This window comes from Tupaia chinensis, unplaced genomic scaffold (genome assembly GCF_000334495.1).
Source record: "Tupaia chinensis unplaced genomic scaffold, TupChi_1.0 Scaffold000544_1, whole genome shotgun sequence".
In the NCBI taxonomy this organism is placed as follows: Eukaryota; Metazoa; Chordata; class Mammalia; order Scandentia; family Tupaiidae; genus Tupaia; species Tupaia belangeri.
In genome coordinates this window covers 2,561,487-2,582,604 of record NW_006160056.1, presented here as the reverse complement: position 1 = coordinate 2,582,604, position 21,118 = coordinate 2,561,487, and the positions used below count along the sequence as shown (strand labels likewise).

General features: G+C 39.2%; 1 protein-coding gene across 2 annotated transcripts in view; it reads left to right on the top strand.

Moving 5' to 3' along the window:
• SLC25A13 (solute carrier family 25 member 13) overlaps window positions 1-21,118 on the top strand; it is a 225,507-nt gene that overhangs the window by 91,221 nt on the left and 113,168 nt on the right. For both annotated transcript variants that reach the window (XM_006157502.3, XM_006157501.3), the window contains exon 5: window positions 9,015-9,154. In XM_006157502.3, coding sequence (XP_006157564.1) covers window positions 9,015-9,154 — 140 coding nt within the window. The remainder of the gene's footprint in view (window positions 1-9,014; window positions 9,155-21,118) is intronic.

The following is a 21,118-nucleotide window of genomic DNA, read 5'->3' as shown; positions in this document are numbered from 1 at the left end:
ATTTTTTCTGACTGACTGAAAACCTCTCGTTGGCCTCTCTGCTGTTGATGTAGTTACTGCATATGCTGGACAATTCATATCTTATGCTGTGGCCTTCAACCATCAGCCTTTTTTGTTATTGTAAACTAAGATTCGTCATGATAACTTAGTGTATTAATCTTGACAATTTATAGATCCATCTGATTTTAGAATAGGGAGATTCTCATCTATGAGGCAAAGGATGAATTCTCACTGTAATAGCATGGAGGTGTTGGTTAAAACTGCCAACTTCCTGGCTCCATCTCAGATCTACTGATTCAGAAACTTTGGGTGTGGGGCTTGGGAATGTGTCTTAAGCAAGCTCTCCAAGGGAACATAGTTCATACGTCAGTGGAACAATGGCTGGTATAGTTTATGACTTTCTTTCATGGATGAGAAAACAGGCTCCAAGGGGGAAAGGTGACTGGTTTCATAAAATCACAACTTTGTCTTGCACCAGAAAGACAATATTCTTTTCAGGGTTGCCACAAGACCTTCAGTCGGGGAAGTTCCATCTCTCTCCAAGTATAGAACTGGAAGAATTTTAAATTATTCCTAATTTTTGCACCCTATATGACTTCATTATGATACTTGGCCCAGCTTGACAGTGTGTGCTTATTTTATTAAAGATACTTATCACTACATGTTCAGAATAATAATTTTTTAAAGTTTATAGAGGCTTACAAAGAACTTGGTTTTAATGTGCTCATTGTTTTAATGGCACCCATTTTCCCCCTAGAACTTCCTTGAGCAAGTCTGAATTGTAGCTGGAAAACTTCTTTCCTCTTCAGACCCTTCACTGTGATGAATATAAAAGGCACTTGTTGAAAGGGTTCGAAATGGCAACCTTGATACTGGAGCATATGGCAGTAGAGATGGGTCTGCATCCACTTACTCCATTAAGTTATTTAACTTACGAATTCGACAATTTGTATTTTGCTCCCTGCTTAAGAGAAGATGGCCATATAAGCTGTTGTTAACCATATCAGCAGGGTGGAGTATTATTTCCCTTAGAGCAAACCCACAACTTTCTTTGAGGATTTTGCAGCATTAGGAAAAGCATGAAGCTGTTCAGAAATAAAATGCCAGCCCATTGGTAGTTCTCGCTTTGCTCCAAGAGGGGTTACTTTTGTGTTTAACAGAAACATCCTTATTTGTGTGTTTATTGTATTATTGGCATTTTTAGAATCCGTGAGAGAGATTATGGTTTAGTGTTTGAAATAATACAGCTTGATGAATCTCTTTTATTTTAATGGGAAACTCGTTTTCCTTGATTTGCAGCTTCAAAAAGTGAATCTTTTAGAAACTAAAGTGCATTAATTTAGCAACTGTATGGAAACAAAAACGTAGAAAGTTAAAATTTGCATAAATGAAGACCTCGATGATTTCAGATTATAGTGTGGTGGAGGTTAAGGAGTAAGAGCCCATAGAATTTATAAAAACAAATTCAGTCTAACCACTTAATGGCATGTGCAAGTAATTTGCCAATTAAATATTTCTAGTATCTGAAAGATCTTCAAAGTAATGAGTGGAGGTTCTTAATCTTTCTTAATTTCATACTTTATGAAACATAATAGAAAATTACTTAGTTTTTGATCACTTTTTATTCAAAATTTTAGTATATGAGCTCAGAGAAGGATGGATTTTAAATATTTGAGGAAAATTATTGCTTTTTGAGAATGTATAAACTACGATATTTTCAAATCACAGTGTTCCTGATTTTTTTTTGTATCACTCATAAATATTTGGTTACCCATATAATAATTAAGACCTTAGATTTGGGGAATCGATCATTTTAATAGTCACCTACTGTGTGTAGAACACTGTGCTAGACACAGTTAGTTAGACAGAGTTTTTATTCTCATTTTAAAGATTAAGAAAACTGGGACCAGCAGATGGCATAGTGGTTACATTGCTGGGATCCCATGTAGTTGACCACAGTTAGAGTCCCTGGCTTAAAACTCATGCCGGGCGAATATGCGTGCATGCTTTTAAAAAATTCTCTTAAAAAAAAAGATTGAGAAAACTGAGTCAGGAAGTAATTTACTCAGTATTACTCATTAGTAAGAGGCAAATATTTGATGTTTTTAGGTTTTTTAGACAACTTTATTGAGATATGATTCACCCAATTCAATTATTTTTAGTGTATTCATAGATTTATGCAACTATCACCACCTACAGTTTTAAAACATTTTCATCACTATGACAAGAATCTCCCATACCTTAGCAATCGCCCCTTCACTTGCTCCCCATTATTTTCAGCTCTGTTGTTCTAGGCACCATTAATGTACTTTCTGTATCTATAAATTTGTCTATTTCAGACATTTTAGACAAATGGAATAATAAACTATGTGATTTTTTGTGACAGATTTCTTTTATGTAGCATAATATTTTTAAGGCCCAGCCACATTGTAAATGGATTTTATTCCTTATTATTGATGAATCATATTCCATTATATGGCTAGACCACATTTTATTTATGTATCTATCAGTTAACGGGCAAATGGATTGCCACTTTTTGGCTGTTGTGAATAATGTTGCTATTCATGTACAAGTTTTATTTTAGTTTTTCTTGAGTATATGCCTAAGTGGAATTGCTGAGTGATATGGTAACTCTGTTTAACTTTTTCTTTTTATTTGCCAGAGGGTACATGTACCCACCAAAAGGAGACAGAGAGACAAAGAGAGAAGGCACCCTCTGCCTGACTCATTGCAGCATGGTCATGCCACAATCATATTGTCTCCATTTATCTCTCCTCCAGTAGGGATCTTGAGCACTTTCACACCCAGCTTGTCTTTCAAGCTGCTAAGGCTGGGATTCAAACAGCCACTGGCCATGTGGAATCTGGCTTCTTTAACCAGGCTACAGACCAGCTCCTTTAACTAGGCTACAGACTGGCCCCGTGTTGAACTCTTAAGAAACTACTAGATTATTTTCCAAAGTGAATGTGCCATTTTATATTTCCACTACCAGTGAATGACAGTTGCAGTTTCTTCACATCCTTACCAACCCTTGTTGTTATTATTATTATTTTTTGGATCATAACCATCCTAGTAGGGTCAACTTTTATCTCATTGCAATTTTGATTTTCATCTCCCTGATGACTAATGATGTCAAACATTTTCATGTGCTTTTTGACCATTTGCATGTTTTCTTTTGAAAAATTTCTACTTAGATCCTTTTCTAACTTTTAAATTGGATTATTTGTCTTTTTATTATTGAGTTATAAGAATTCTTTGTATATTCTAGAGTACATTATCAGACATATGATTTGCAAAGCTTTTGTCCCAGTCTGTAGGCTGTCTTTTCATTTCCTTAATGATGTCCTTTGGAGTATAATGTTTCAGTTGTGATGAAAATCAATTTATCTTTTTTTTTTTTTTTTTTTTTAGTTACTTGTGTTTTTGATGTCTTAGATAATGAGTCATTTCCTAATCCAAGGTCACAAAAATTGTGCCTACGTTTTCTTTTAAAATTATCCTGAAAATATTTTATTTTCTAAAACTATTCACAGTTTTAGCTCTTTAGGCCTTTGATCAATTTGAGTTAACTTTTATTATGGTGTGAGAAGGGGCTCAAATCTGTGTCCAGATGTTGAAAAAGCTAGTCTTTTCTTATTGAATTTTCTTATCACCTTTGTTGAAAATGAATTGACCAGAAATCTGCAGGTTTACTTCTTGACTCTTTTGTCCATCTGTATGTCTATTGTGCATCCTTGTTACACAATCTTGATTACTATGGTTCTGTAATAAAATTAAAATCCAACTCTGCTCTTTTTCAAAATTGTTCCTTAAAACAATTTTGTGGCCCTTGAATTTTCATATGAATTTTAGGATCAGTTTGTCGATTTCAGCAAAAAAAAACAAGAAAAGCCATCAGGTATTTTGATAAAAATTACATTGAATCTGTAGATCATTTGGGGGGCTATTACCATTTCAATATTAATTTTGGGAGTATTGCTGTCTTAGCAGTATTAAGTCATCTAATCCATGAGCATAAGATGTTTTCACATTTATTTATGTATTTTTAAATTTCAACCATATTTTGTAGTTTTTTTTTTGAAGAGGATTTTGCTATAGGGCGCATGCGCTCGTCAGACAGAGAGAGACAGAGATAGAAAGCAAGAAATCACCTCCCAGGGGGGATGGCCATGCCACAATCCCTTCTCCTCCATTCTTCTCTCAGGATCTTGAGCACGCATGCACATGCGCCTGGCGTGAGTTTTAAACCATCGGGTCCAGGACACGAACCATGGTCGACTACATGGGAGACCAGCAACACAGCCATTACGCTAACTACTGATCCCATATTTTGTAGTTTTTAAAGTATAATAGGTTTATACATTATTTGTTAAATTTATTCATTTTTTTGAAGCTATTGTAAATGGAATTGTTTTCTTTATTTTGGGGTTGCTTATTTATGCAATTAATTTTTATATGAAGCTATTGTAAATGGAATTGTTTATTTTTGGGTTGCTTATTTATGCAATTAATTTTTATATACTGATCTTATATCTTCCTACTTTGTTAGACTCATTAATTAGTTCTAGTTGATTTTTGGCAGCTTCATTAGGACTTTATATAAGATCGTGTCATCTGTGACCCAGCTTTTAAAAATCTGTGACTACAGCCATTCTTTGGAAAATTCATTAACTTAGAATGAATTAGTTAACTTTTTGAAGTTATCTTTAGGAACAACCTACTGCCACTTTGTAATTGTCTTTTTGTATAGTAAAATGAAAAAAAAAAAAAAAAGCCACAGACTTTTAAGCTGTCAACATTTGTGGAGAACATGAAGTCCCAGAAATAAACTCAAGTAAAAAGGCTCCTTGAGCTTATTTGGTAAAGTCTTGTCTTAAATAATATTACCATTATTTGGTGATATGGGAACTAAAAGTCTTCCAAACATAACTTGTTTGGCACAGAGTGAAATAACAATGATTATACTTTAAGAGATAAACAGTCTAATTTGTTTTCATTTTCAGGAAGAATGGCTGAGAAAAATATGACTTTATATAACCAAAATATATACCTCGTGCTACATTCGCATTCTAATGTTGACTCAGTTTTGCTTCTTTCTTTATGTGATCTCAGACTGGCAGTAAGAGTTTAAGGCCTTGTATTTTCAACCAGGAGAGACTTCCTTTATATTCTTTTTAAGTTGGTGATAAGTTTGCCAAGTTCTACTTATTCGAAAACCCCCAACTGGTGAGTTACAGGTTGTTCTGAATCCAGTGAGCAACCTGAAGGTTAGGTTATTACGGGTAACCTCTATCCTCTCCAGGACTGCCAGTTAGAGAATACTAAGGGTTTAGCGGTGGGACAACTCTGTTGGTTTCTTGAGTCTTTCATGGTAGAGCACAAGGACTTGCCTGGGGGAGCCATACTATAGAGCACAATTGAACTTGCAAATTGCTTTTGTTTCTAGTTTCTGATTTTCTACTGGTTTAATGCGATAACACTTGGTACATATACCCATGATCTAGAGCTGGCAGAAGGTTGGGAGTAGATAGTAGAATCAGGATCTTATTGGGGGTTCTGATTCTCAATTGTGGAAGAAATAAAGATCAAAGAAGTACTGTTGCCTCTCATTGCCTCACAAAACGTGGAGAAATCTTAAAACATCCGATGTTAAGTGAGAAATCTACTTGTGCTCCAGGGACCAGCAGTTAGCGTAATGGCTATGTCGCTGGACTCCCACGTAGTCGACCACGGTTCGCGTCCCGGACCCAGTGGCTTAAAACTCACACCAGGCGCGTGTGCGTGCATGCCCAAGGTCCTGAGAGGAGAATGGAGGAGAAGGGATTGTGGCATGGCCATCCCCCTTGGGGGGTGATGTCTCGCTTTCTGTCTCTCTGTCTGTCTCTCTCTGTCTCTCTCTGTCTGTCTGGCGAGCACACACGCCCTATAGCAAAAACCTCTAAAGAAAAAAAAAGAAATCTACTTGTGCTTCCTAAAAGGAGAAAGAAATCCTAACTTGAGCCTCCATTATGTTTGGATCTGCTGTTAAATTGCAGCTTGTGGAGCTTCTGGGTTGTCCTTGGATCCAACCATATACCTCCTACTAAGCTTCCTCTTCCCATAGGGACTACTACAGTGCTCCTAGCTATGCTCCTCAGGAGTCGATAGGCAGCCAGCGAAGGACTGGCATTCTTAAAATAGGCAGTATGTTAGACCAGGTCAGAAATGGAGGATGAGACCTCAGGGTCATGTGGTGGGTATGCTGCTCAGCTGAGGGAGGCACCAGGCATAGGGGCAATGATGTGAAAGTCCTCCACTGGTGGCTGCATTATGGTGGCCCTGAGGATGCTCCCAGTCTACATGTGACATAATATGTGTGTACACATTACTGCGTTACACTAGCTGATCTGGACAGTCTTCTTTACCTCCTTCTTTTCATAATTTTGTCTGTTTCCATGGAAAGTTAAAAATGAGTAAAGGGTGAACCTAATCAATGCATAACTCTTTAAGATAATTTTCAGTTTATTTTTTAATTAATTAATTAATTTAAAACCACTGGGGCCAGGATTTGAACCATGTTGTTGGCCATGAGGGATCCGGTTCCCTTAACCACCAGGCCACAGGGCAGGCTCAAGATAATATTTTCAGAAAGAGATCCTGACCCCAGTCATAGTCGCACAGGGAATGGGATATTTGAACACCATTTCTCATTAATTATTGGTTTAGATTAGAAGATTGTGGGAGGTTTTGCTGTATCTCTAATGAGTCTGCTTTATCCAGAGGTATAGATTGAATTTCCTAGAACTGGGAAGGAATTACTGATTAACTCAGTTAATACATTTTGCCACTGAAGAAGGTCCCACTTCAAGTTAGTAAGGGATTTATTCATACAGCCATGAGAATAATACCTGTTACATCTTGGATAAGCACCCAAGAAATTTTAGCTGCTATAACAGCTAGTAGAATTTGAACTCAAGTCATTTGAATTCTATCAGGAAAGTCATGACATGTTTTTCTATGGAAAAATGCATCATGATTTTCCCAATGACCCAATAGTTTCATGATTTCCTCTCAGAAGTTCAAGTGAGGGCCAGCCTTATGACTTAGTGGTTAAAAGAGCCAGATCCCATATGGCTGGCTGAGCAATTCGAGTTTGGGTGCTAGTGACTTGAAAAACATACCAGGTGCATTTGCTCACATGCACCCAATCCTGACAGGATGGAGAAGTGGAGAAGATGGGATTGTGACTGACCATGTCCCATTGAGGGGTGCTTTCCTGCTCTCTTTGTTTCTCTCATGTGCCCTCTGGCCAAAAATAAATAAAGGGGACCAGCAGTTGGCGAAATGGCTATGTCCCTGGACTCCCATGTAGTCGACCTTGGTTTGAGTCCCGGACCCGGTGGCTGAAACTGATGACGGGCGCATGTGCATGCGTGCCCAAGATCCTGAGAGGAGAATGGAGGAGTAGGGATTGCGGCGTGGCCATCACCCCCAAGGGTGATTTCTCACTTTCTGTCTCTCTGTCTCTCTCTGTCTTTCTGGTAAGTGCATGTGCCCTGTAGCAAAAACCTCCAAAAAAACAAATAATAATGATTGAAGTCTCTTTTTACTTATTTCTTTGACTCTTGAAGTCTTTCACCTTTTCTTTTTCTTTTCAATCCCAGTTCTTGATTCACTTCAGTTTTCTTGCATCTTTGTTCTCTCTCTCTCTCTTTTTTCCCCCCAAAATGGAGAAAACACAATACATTCAGAGAAATTGAGGGTTTCACTTTAAAAGTTTTATTTCATTGCCTTTGTCCGCACCAACCTGAGGTTTTCTGCCACCTTTTATAAAGTTTATGCCCAGCGTTATTCTGAGTTTTACTGCCTTCTCTGTGCAAATACACACCTGACCTTTTTACCAAAGGCAACCTTTCTGTTTCTTCATCGCAAGACTTAACAGTTCTGGAAAGTCTAAAAGCACAGAATAAAAACTTTGTGAACACAATAGAGGTAGAAATAAGAAATTTGGGGAAAATAGTAAAAGTATGTATCACATGTTTTAGCACCCTTTAGAAGCTAAATAACCTTTTTCCATTTTTAAAAAACATAAGCAAAATAATAATAAGAAAAGGCATCAGGCACAGTTATTTCATAAATATGAACAGGTTTGTTAGATATATTTAAAGGAAGCCAAAAGCAAATGTATTAGTATAAGAATGGTTTGTGTTCCCTTCACCCTCCAGACAGTTACTTTACTTGGGAGAAGGAGACTAATAAAGACATGAAGCTTTAGAGAAGTGATATTTTTAATATTCTTTTTCTCTGTCAGAGTTCTTAAAATTTGCAGTAGAGCTTAGAGGTGCAGAGCCAGTCCAGGTGCATTTGGTAGTCCATCTTGAAATGGGATTATTTGAACGAATGGAGAACTTTCAAAGCAAAAGACTGCAGCGTAAAGTTGAAGAATTATGCCACTGACTTTTCGTCCTCTTCTTGCCTCCAAGTGCAACTTGATAAATTGTTGGATTTTTTTAAAACTCAGTCTTCGGGAGGTAGATTATGTGCATCAGTTTTTATCTGACTTCTAAATCTCTCAAAAACCTTTTTTTATAACTGAAAAGACTACATTTAAGACTTACAACGTTATCTACATGCTTGTGTACGTAGGTATGCATTTTCAACCACTAACGATTGAATTCTTGTCCTTGTACCTAGAAAATAATACAGGTTGAAACAAAATAAATTAGATGATAATAGTTTTATTACCTTATTACTTTGCTTTCCTACTTCCTACAGGTTGTATGTATGTGACTTCTTGATTTCCTCTTCTCTTTATTTTATTTGATGGGATTATTAACTTTGATTCTTGCCTGATTCTGGGAGGATTCTGATTTTTTTTCCACCATGCTTTTGTAATCTGTGTGTGTGTGTTTAAAATTGAGCTACATTTTTATAAAAAGAAATGGAAATACTTATTTACAAGAGGAAATAGAAATATTTTTTAAGGAAAAACCTGACTTGGATTGTCTTAATCAGCTTTTCTTTTCTCTTTTCAGAGGATGTTAAGCAAGTTTTTGGACAGACCACAATTCATCAACATATTCCGTTTAACTGGGAATCAGAATTTGTGCAACTACATTTTGGTAAAGAGAGAAAAAGACACCTGACATATGCAGAATTCACTCAGTTTTTACTGGTGGGTCTAGCTCTTAAAAAATTTAAGAGTGGGGCCAGCAGATGGCATGGGTGGTGGATTTTCATATGGCCATCGGCAGTTTGCATCCTAGACCTGGTGGTTTGCTTTCTCACCTTCTTTCTCTTCCTTATGCATGCATGCACATGTGCCCTATAGCAAATTAAAATAATAATAATGATAAGTAAAATAAAATAAATGATTATTTTTTTAAAAAATGTTGAAAAGAGTATGGCTCAGGCATGGTGGCACAAGTGGAAGGGCACTGCTTCCTAAGGCTGGGACTGCATGGGAGGCCTGGGTTGTTTGCTGTGGTGTGTGCCCCTGATCTTGGCTGGCTGGAAGGCTGGGGCAGGGAGATTATGGTATGGTAAGACCATGTCAAAATGTCAGTCTATGTCTATCTCTGTCTGTCTCTCTCTCATAAAATATTTTTAAAAACAGAAGTTATAAAAAGTAAATTAGTGGAGCTGGCAGGTGGTATGGTGGTTAAGGCACTGGATTCCCACATAGCTTACTGCAGTTCAAGTCCCAGACCTGGTGGTTCGCTTTCTCACTTTCCCTTTTTCTCTGTCTCTCTCGAGTGAGTGCATATGCCCTATAGGATTTAAAATAATAATAACAAATACATTGAAATAACTTTTTTTACAAAAAATAAATGAGTAAATTCTGGGATCAAACTGTGAAGATACTAGCTTTGACTTGAGCTCTGAATTCTGATTTAACATAGACTTTCTAAACCTGGCAAAAACTATCCCATTTACAGCTTTTTGTTTATTGGTATGCATGTCAAAACCATAGAATTAAATAGCTCTTAAAACATTGTGTAGAACCTCTTCATGTTTTTAAAGGGAGTATACATTGAGGCCCCAGGAAATCAGGGCATTTCCTCAAGGTCGCTTAGGTCATTAGGGGAAAAATTGGAACTTGAACTTTTGGCTTATAACTGATTCCACTACTCTTTTTCCATTATTTCCCCCCTAACAAATGCAGAGATGTCATTGTCAGTATCTAATTTTAGGATCATTTCATCTGAAGCATTTTGTATATCTAAGGCACTGGGTTTCAGCTTTCCCTGCATAATGGATTCACTTGGGCAGGTTTAAAACCCATTGGTGCCTGGGACCCACCCCTTAGAAGTTTGATTTGATTGGCAGGTGGAGGAGGTGGGCACAGTCTGGGCACTGGGATGGCTGAAGCATCTCTTCTTAGATGTGATTTGCAGCCAGGTTTGAGAACCACTGTTCTAAGGGCACTTGCTTCCCATGGGTTAAGCTCTGTAGGAGCCAACTGCATTTGTGGGGTGCACCTTCCCTAGCTCAGTCCCTCTCCCTTCTCTCTTCATCCTCTCCTCTCCTGCCAGTTATGATCATATCATTGGGCCACTGATGATGTCCGGGGATAAGTATTAAGAAAATACTATTAATTTTAGTTTTCCTCCTGAAGTATCATTTTAAAAATGTTTTAGGACCAGCCAGGTATGTAGTGGTTAAGGTGGCTGACTATACAGAGTCTTGGACCTAGTGACTTGAAAAACACATGAGGCACATGTGGGTGCATGTCCAAAATCCCAAAAGGAGGGAGAGATGGAAGAGAGGAGATTGCAGTGTGACCATTCCTCATGGCGGCAGGAGGTGCTTTCTCTCTCTCTCTCTCTCTCTCTCTCTCTTTCTCTCTCTCTTTCTCTCTCTCCAGTGAGTTCATTCCCTTTCTGGCAAGTTGAAGGAAAAAAGCTTTAACTCCAATTTTAGCACTTAGTCACTAGAGCTCAATAACATAGTGTAGATCACTATGCTAAATTACTCTCTCTCTTTCTTTTTTGTAGTTTTCTTTCATGAAAGAGAGAGACAGATATCCTCAACAGGGTCTCATGTTTTGATCCTCCACCAGCCCAGCCAGCCAGCTAAGATCATGGGTGTGTGCATCCACCTGACATGTAGGGGGACCAGGGAACCAAACCCATGATCTCACATACGGCTCCAGCATCGCTTAAGCACCCATTGTGGCTGTGCCACGGAACCAGCCTGATCCACCATTCTTTCTTTTGATTTTTTTATATATATATTTTTTGTCTCTCTAACAATTAAATTTTATCTATATTTTATTGAATATCATACTTTAAAAGACTCACTTAAACTCTGGGTCTTGAGGAACAGTGCCAGGGAAATCACTTTCAGCTCTTGCTTACTAGAAATGTCATCAGTGGGTGTCCTGGTGCCTCTGGCTCTTTGCATCCCCAGCACGTTGCCCGAGCCTCTGAGGACTGCTGAGAACCACAGTTCTCCGTGAGGTAGAGGATGCATTGCCAAGGCGCCATGGTGGTCAGGCCATGAACGTGCTGTGGTGTCTGTTCCTAGACACTAGCCACAGATGACATTAACTCCAATGGATGCTTCTCTTTTTTACTTCCACGGCATTGTTATAATATATAGAAATAGAATTTGTCATGCTTTTTTACTTCGCTTTTAGTTTTTTGGCCTTTGGAAATTTAACACAGGATGCTTAAACCTGCCTTTGTATTTTTTAAAACCTGTCGGTATCTGTGAATTCCTGTTTTCTGTCTGTGTAAAGATAAGCCTACTTCAATAACTCAGGTGGAGAATGGAATGTGAGTTGTTGGGTTTTTGTTGTTGTTTACACAGGACATGGCACGCAGTAGGAGGCAGTGTTCATTCTGATGAGGAATAATTACAATAATGTTATTGAGACAAATGCCTCAAATTGACTTTATAGAACACAGCCTAATTAACTTTAAGTCTTAATGGGATGTTAGCAATAGTAAGGATGATCGCGTTTCCCCTTTTAAGCAAGTATCAATTATGCTGAATTGAGTCGACTGTAAACCACTCATAGCAGCTTCTAGGACTTCCTCAAGATATAGGGAAGTCGGAGCCAAGCGTTAAATGATGCAGGGTTATTGGTTGTGTTTCGAGCTGCAACTTGTAGGGCTTTCACTTCAATTTGACTCCATCCTGTATTGGCAAATGGAACATCCCACAGTATCTGCATGTGATGATTTTGAGTCTGTCACTAGAATGGAAGCACCAAAATTTTACCAGAATAACACGGTTATGGGGTTAATGATCTCTGTCAAGGTATTGCTTTGCAACTCACTGCAGACCCAGATATAAAGCAATTCATGGGCATATCATGATATGCTGCACATAATGCCAGTGAAGGTCCGTTTTGAGGTCTCCCATTGGATCACGTCTCTCAATTTCAGATTTTTTATTTGGTTGGCTTTCTACCAGAGCTATGTCGTTCTCTGCCAGAAAGAGGTGGAGAGAAGAGAGGGAGAAAGCGCCCTTCGTGGGGCATGATCATGTTGTAATCCCTTGTCTGCTTCTTCATCCTCTCTGGGCTTGAGGCTCGCATGTTTTCCAAGCTGCTGGGGCAGGGATTTGAACCGCATCATTGGCCATCTGACTTCTTTAACTACCAGGACACAGGGCCAGGCCACTTCATATGCTTTGTCTGCTTCCTTTGAACTCTTTTCTGAGTGTAGGTAGAGCTTCAGACTGCTACATCAAACGGTTTATTTACTTCCTTTGGGCTCATTTCTGGATGCAAGTAGCTTCTCAAAGATATAAGTGAATTTAATCTCCTACGTTTGAGATTCTTGCTTTGTCAGGCATGTGCCCGCCTTTCTGCTCCAGGGCAGGGCTTGAAAATACAGACACCAGCTCCCTGGCTGGCGCCAGGTTGTGAAGGCAGATGCTTGGCTGCTTCAGATGTGAAAGAGCTGCTACTGTTCATGCTGTTACCTGTCACCTGATGGGGAGGAGCTGCCATAGGGACAGCTGAGAAGCGCTTGTGGTTTCAGGGAGCCTGAGTGATATGGAGACACAGCACTGCTCTGCTCCACTGGGGTCCCCAGAAAGTTCAGGCTGATTCCAGCCAGCCTGTGTGTCGTGCTTACACACAAGCACGTGTGTGTGCTTAGTGGGCAGTGCCATCCTGTGCACATTCCAATTCTTGTCTTCATTTAGAATGTTTTACTGTATCTAAGCTAGTCTGGTTTGTTTTGAGCTGCAGTGTTGCTGTGAGGCTCTTACTTGGTTCAGGTGCTCATCTGTGCTGGATCTGGACAAAGTCCCCACCCTCTAAGGTGGTGGCAGACACGGACATTGCTTCAGAGCTTTGGCTGGTGTGTCAGTCGTCTTCGGTGCTTTGGCTATAAAGTTCATGAAGTGGTGAATGAATCTGATATTCTTTGAACCAAACTTGTATTGTTTGTACTTTGCATGTAACTAATAATGCTGAAACAAATAGCAGGGACACAAACCTCCTTCCTGTAACCTTGTTCCTATACGGAAGGATTTCAAAGGGGAATGGGCCCACACTTCCGTTAGCGCATCATGTATGCGATTCCATCTATCGTTGCTATTTCTTATGCCCGATTCTGTCATCTCCATTTCACTTCATGATTGCAGTTATATATGTATGAATGTGGAGACAGTTAATACATGAGTATGTGTATGTATTGGAGGTATTCTATAAATCTCTCCATCTACCTCAACTCTCAGCTCCTAGAGTAGAGCTCTTATTTTATGTTTGCTAGTTTAAAAATGAATTGCAGCATAACTGGATTTTTTCGGAAAACAATTTGAAATTTATTCTATACCCGATGGAACTCTGGTTTATAAACAATAAAAACTATCTTGTTTGGAAGGTTTTTTTGTTTTTACTTATATTTTTTTTTTCTGTAAGTCTTAATCATGCGAGACAGACTGTCTAATTTAACAAATGATTACTGAATTGCAGGGTTTGTCAAATGGCCTGTATGAAGATCTGAGAGGTGCAGAGACGAGAATTCTTAAGAAACTCATAATGTACGGGTCTAGGAATTATACCTATATATATTTGCCTAATGACACAGAAGGAGCAACTACAAGCAGATATTAAAATGTACACTAATGAATCTGGCCTTTTGTAACAAAAATTCTTGAGGGTTGTAAGTACTTCTTAGGACAGGCATAAACCCCAAGTCCACAAAGCAAGGTTAGAGCAGCCATCCACAGTACAAACTTAAAGAACCAGGTAGGAGCTCAAGGTCACGCGGATAGCTAACCTGCTTTACAGAGGAGGAGATGGAGACCTTTCCCTTTACAGGCTCTTAGTTTTACATCATTTAGGTTTTGGTTCAGATTTCGCCATGACTAATGTTGAATATCTTTTCAAGTACTTGTTGACTACTTACACATCTTTGTTGGAGAAATATCTGTTCAGATCATTTGCCCATTTTTTTAATTGGGTGGAGTGGAAGTTATTGGTACCTGGGAGCACAGAGTAAAAAGTCTCTTTATCTTTTCTGCTAATTATTCTATAGAGTCAGACCTTAAGTCACTTTTAAAAAAGAGATAATAGTAACTTCATAATTTACAAAGTGCTTTTAAATATTCTTTTTTTAAAAATAATAGCATCCTCTTGGTACCCTGAGAGGTAATTATCATTATTCCCTATTATATGCAAAAAAAAATTAAAACAGACGTTAAGGTAAAATTTTTGCATTTACATGCAATTTTTTGGAGAAATGGCCCATAGTTTTCATTAGGTTCTCAAGGGAATAGCTCCACAGAGGAAAGAGCTACTGTTCAAGAGCTTAACTTTTTCCATAAGATCACAGGCATGTCAGGGACCCAAAAATCTGATGCTGTTACTACTGTGCTACATTGTTTTCAGTGCCAAAGCTATAGATAATTACTTTGTGTTCCTAGAAGAGTTGTGCTTCTGAACAAGGGTGTCCAGTCATGCGTTGCTGGATATCTAGTGCTCCTGAGCCTTACCCATTAGTTGCCAGATATGATCATCAACAAGTTCTTAGTAGGGGTGCATGTTCCTGTCCATTGCTATTTTTATAATTGTTTTAAGGTTTTTGCCATAGGGTGTGTATGGTCGCCAGAGAGAGACAAAGACAGAGAGAAAGAAAGTGAGAAATCTCCTGGGGTGGGGAGATGGCCACACCACAATCCCTTCTCCATTCTCCTTCTGGGATTTTGGGCATGCACACACACACACCCAACATGATTTTCAAGCTGCTGAGTCCAAGACTTAAACTGCCATCAGCCCTGTAGGAGTCCAGTGCCTTAACCACAATGCCACCTGCTGGCTCCACCAGTTATTACTGCTGTATACTCTTGGATATCTATCTGACATATAATTATGGTAATAAAATAATGTACACATGATAGTTTCCAGTTGTGTCAGTCTCAGGATAGAAAAATCTAGGCTTGCTATATTCCTGGTAATGAAATTGCTGATCACTATTACTATTACTTACCTCTTGTATAACATTTTGCAGTTTAGAAAGCACTTTTAGTTGTATTTCTCCTTGCAGTCACCTTAGGCGTTAAGGTACATAAGTCCATTGCTATTATTTCCGTGTGAAAGACCAGCATACCGAAGCTTGGGAAGGTTTTTTTTTTTTGGATTTGTTCTGTATCAGACAGGTGGAAATGAAGTTGAATTTAAATCTCCTAAATCTCTAGCCGTGCTTTTCAAATTTTAGTGTAAAAATGTATCTGAGGTGCTTATTTTAAAATGCAAAATCCTGGGCTTGTCTTCCTAAGACTCTTTCTGTAGTTTTGGATAGTGTTTAAGAGATTTTCCAGTAAGCATCCTGAATTGTGGCATGCCTGGTGGCCCAGAAACCACACTTTGAGAAGCGTTGGTTCATACTGCAGAACCCCAAGTGTGCAGTAGGACAGCATCCTACCTCAGGTCTTCGTCCTAGGCTGATAGGAAGAGTGTAAAAGCACACATGATCAGATTTGTGTTTCAGAATGATCACTGCTTACTGTGTGGAAAACTGAGTGAAGAGGACATGAACAAGGATAGGAAGGCCAGTTTGTCGCTTTCTGATCCAAGAGTAAAACAAGTTTGTTTTATTCGTGATAGAGTGCATACGTGCATGAACACATGTAAGTGTGAGAGAGATGCACAGGGTCTTATAGTCCACTTTTTCCAGCCTTCTAACTATCCAGAATCTTGGGCACACAGGCACACCCCAGTGCGTTTCAGGTCAGTCAGGCTGGGGGTCTGAATGCATGGTTGGCCATGTGGCTTCCAGCATTGCAGTTGAGCATGCTTTCACTTGTGCCACTGAGGCTGGGTTTGTTCCCCATTTTATGGAGCCAAGGAATTTCTTTCTTTTATTGGAGGAAGAGGAATCATTAAGAAATCAGCCATGATCTACCTTGGTGGAGAGGCCAGATTTTGATGTTGGGATTCCATTGGTTAGCCAAGAAATGGGAGAGCTGACTTGAGAGGGAATGGAGCTACAAATCTACTCTTGTGTCTTCTCATCAAATAAAGGTTAAGAATGAGATTGCCTGACCCAACAGAAAATCCTAATCATGAGAGTATGAATATTTTCCCATAGTTTTGTCCAGACTTCATTATGTCAGTGGAAGATGCTGAGACTCAGAGAACTGACTTGTAGTTGATAGACTAGAATAGAACCTAGGGATCTGAGCTGTGGCTGGTGCCCCAGATTGGCTATTCATGTTGATAAAGGATCCTCGTCCTCAGATCACATAAGCCCCATTAATCCTTTTGGATGCCAAAGCACAGTCATGCTAGTAATGCAACTCCACATTGATGGTTCTTTTTGTTAAATCAGGTTGGCCATTATTTTGGCTTATGGGTCCGGATGGCCTACAGATCAGCCCAAGTCTTTCCTGTGTAAAATGGACAATTTGGTTATGTGTGTTCGGAGTTCTAGAGAGTGGAAGTCTGGAAGTCTGCTGTTCCCAAGTGCTGGTGGTGGCTACTTGTCATTCCTGATGCCAGAGATACACTGCTGTTAGTTAGCTGTGGTCTCAGCTTCATAGTCACTGTCAGTTTGCTACTGTATTTGTCATGGCATCCTGGAATAAGGCAAAAATTTCAACACAAAAGAGGATATGTGTTAAAAAGAAGTTGCCCTCCTCACTCCCCCTCCTGCCCATCAAACAAAAGGAAACATACTTTTGATCATGACAACACCAAATTCTCAAGGCTTGGAACTGAATAAAGTATTTCAGGTGTTAACCAAAAAATCATTTGCTATAGAATTTGCTGAAGCCACAGTTGTTTAAACAGTGGACAATTAACAAGGTCCTTGCTTAGGACTGAGTAACCTGAGCCATTTGCACCTCCCATTGTCCCCCAACTTGTCTCCTATATTTGTGGAATTATCTAGACCATGGATCTCTGCTAGCCTGAGACCTCCATTGTATTTGCATTTTCAGTATGTGAGTGCCTTTTGTGTACATTCTAAGTTGGATCAGATGGGGTATTTAAGAAATAGCTTTGGGACTGTTTCATTAATACAGCATCACTTCGTTCTAAATGAAATGAGTAATGGTGGCTAAGGTGTTTGCCCTCAGCTCTTTGAGAAGATTAAGATTCTCTTGTGTCCAGTTGGAAACCATTGCTCGTTTGACAGTGGGTGATCAGAGATGCAGTGTGGTTCTGGTCACTTGGGCAATTCCATGCAGGACACGTTCCATTCTCATTGCACACTTCGTCCTCTCTGGGCAGCGGAAATCAGGATTCATTGTGCTGTTGCATCCGTGGTGTTAGTCAGCTGGCTGCATTGTTGAACAGCCTGTTGTGCAGGCTTTTACAGTAACATCTGGTAAAAATGAGTCCTCTATATAGCATCTCTCCATCCATTACCCACTGTGAAGTTTAACGTTAAATCAGAAGAGCGAGGAAATTGAGATGGAACCGCTCAGTACTTGGTTTCTGCAAGGTGTCGCTGTGTGTGCAGAGCTGCATGAGATGCTGCATCTGCGGACCCTCTCAACTAAAGGCCCCACCTAGTCATTTGGGGATGAAATTTCACCCTGCACTCTGAAAGCCTGACTTCATGACTGAATGTAGAGAGCACAGAAAATGTCTTGAATGGGAACTACTTTTCTCTCTACCTAGTTCATTGCTAAATTCCATTTTTACTCCATTTAAAAGTATGTAGATCTTTATTGTAATTAGATTTTTCCTCCAAATTAGCATATGATAACAAAGTGGAGACATGTTTATTAAATAGCATACAGGATCTGACAATTGATGTAATATAGAATTTGTTTGGAATCAGTCCAGTTTTTTTTTTTTTAATCAGTCCAGTTTTTTAAAAAAATTATTCCTTACGTAAGAGAGTAAGACAGAGACAAAGAGAGCTACTCCTAACAGAGTCTTCATAGCATTATCCATCTCCAGCCTCTGGTACCCAAGATCACAGCACAGATGTGTGTGTTTGGCATGTGCAGGGAGACCGTGGGATGCAAATCTAGGACCTTCCAATGTGGACCCAGCAACCAGAGTACTGCATTTAAAAAATTATTCCTTACGTAAGAGAGTAAGACAGAGACAAAGAGAGCTACTCCTAACAGAGTCTTCATAGCATTATCCATCTCCAGCCTCTGGTACCCAAGATCACAGCACAGATGTGTGTGTTTGGCATGTGCAGGGAGACCGTGGGATGCAAATCTAGGACCTTCCAATGTGGACCCAGCAACCAGAGTACTGCATTATCACTGCACCATTAGCTGATCCAATGATACCATATTTCTTTTTTTGTTTTTAAATTTTCCAGAGGGCACATATGCTCATTACAGAGAGACAATGAGAAGAAACGAGAGGGAATATGAGAAAGCACTCCTCATGGGACATAGCCATGTCACAATCCCTTCTCTATCTCTCCCTCCTTTCAGAATTCTAGGCATATAATCTCACAGCCCTGTGTGTTTTACAAGACATTGGGTCCAGGACTCGAACCATTCAGTCGGCCATGTGGGATCCCGTCTCCGTAACTACCTGGCCCATATTTTTTTAAGCAAATCTTAGTACATTTTTGTTTTTCGTTTTCTTAAACAATTACCTGCATTTCACCCAGAACAGCTTTATCATCCCTCCTGAGATGGAATTCTTTTAAACTATTTTCTTATTAACTCTCTGTCTTTATTAACATTACAGATTTTTTTTTAATCTTTAAAGCTATAAAACAGAACAATGCAAATTAGCCAGGGCTTTTTAAAAAATCGTTATTATTGTTGCTCTATAAATCATCTGGATCTGCTGCTTGTTTTGAAAATCGGTTGTTTTTTTTTGTTTGTTTCTGATAAATTGTTCTCAGGCTGAAGCACAACTTGTATGTTTGAATAGAGGTGGAAAGAATTTTTTGCATTCAAAAATATACCCACTTGAAAATTGGAGATTATTAAGGAAATGACAGGCCTGGAACTATTAGAAGCATGAATGTTAGACCTAAAGTGGTATAACCCCTATATATATTTATTTCTGTACAGCTAGCAATTTCGAAGAGTTGGATTTTTTTTTTTTTCTTTCCTGCAGCAATCTGAATGGGTGTGTTGAAGTAGTTGGAAACGGCGGCAATAAAAGCCTATTCCATTAATCATCATACACCAGAAGAGAGGGAACAGAAAACAGTTCATGGCAAATGTTAAAGAGAAACCGGGCCTCGTTCCATGTGCTTGAGCAGAACTGCCTTACAGATAGCTGGAGAGCTCTTTGCTCTGGGACTTTCTGGCCTTGGGTGATAGGAGGGGCCCACCCAGTTTAGTTGGTTACTCTCCCATCCTCAGTGTGCTGTTCAGAGCTCTCTACAAAGCCACGTGCCTTCCCAGAGCTCTGGGTTTGCTACACAGTCTCAGGCCTTCTGGTTAATTTTGTCACTTATTTGATTGCTTTTTGTGATCTACGTGCTTCTTGTATGCATTGTGGGATGATCTTATCTATCAATATTTCTACAAGTTGTTTTGTTTCATTTTGTTCTTCCTTCTGATTTTTGGTAAGCCTCCCTCTATAAGGAGCATGTAGGTTAAGAGTGTGGCTCCAGGGTGCCAATCCCATTTCATCCTTAGCATCATGTGACCCTGGCTCTTCTCATTTTCCCATCTATGAAACAGAGATGTGGTAGGGCTCACATCATAAACCTGTTGAAATGATTCAAAGAGATGAAACAGGCAGGCATAGCAGTCCATGAGACATGGCATACACTTCATAACTCTTTGAAAATGTTAGCCTTTTATTGTTTTCCCAGCAATTCTATTATCAGAATTTTGCAGATTGACATTTCTTCTTAAAACCTCTTTTCCTGTTATCTGTCCAACTCTACTTACGATCCCCTTATGATTTTGCCCAAGACAGCATAAGTAAGTAGCTAAAGAGTCTCCGTTTTGGTATCAGACATACCATGGTTTGTACCTCAGCTCTGAAACTTCTTAGCTGTGTGATTTGGGGGCTAATTACTTAACCTCTCTGAGCTTTAGGTGCCTCTCTCTAAAGTACAGATAATGATTATTACTTTACAGAGTTATTGTGAGACCTAAATGAAGCACTGTCTTTGAATTTCTTGGCATAGCCTCTGTCCTGCAGTGTCTAATCATTCAGCATATTCTCCACCCTTGTCTAGTGTTCATCTTTCTGTTCCTGTGACTGGTTCAAAATGGCTTAGCAGACTACTGTTCGATAGTGGAAGAACTTGAGCAATTTTTAATCCATTCTCCTTGACAAGAATGGAAGTTACTGTTGATAAATGCCTGTCACTCGTGGCCTCTCGCTTTCACCTTCCGTACAATAGGTGTTGGTGTTCCCACTTCACATTGGAAGGCCTGAGGCTCTAAGATGCAAACACAGTCAACTGGGCTCTCCCAGGTAGTAGTGTCAGGACTGCTATTTGAGCTTTATACATCCCTGTTCCAAATTTCATATTGTTGTGACCATAACATACTGGTTCTCTAGCCTCCTCTATTAAGTAATATAAAATAGAGTCCTTGACATATGTTTCTTAGCTCATAATTGAACAGATATTTTCAGTGTCAGGATACTTGCAATGCTTCAGAGCAGCCAGGTTAAATATTTACGCATTGTACTAAAACATGACCCCCGTAGCTTCTTTCCACTGACTTTTTTTTTTTTTTTTTTTTTTTTTTTTTTTTTTAGAAAAGCAGGCGCCCCACCCTC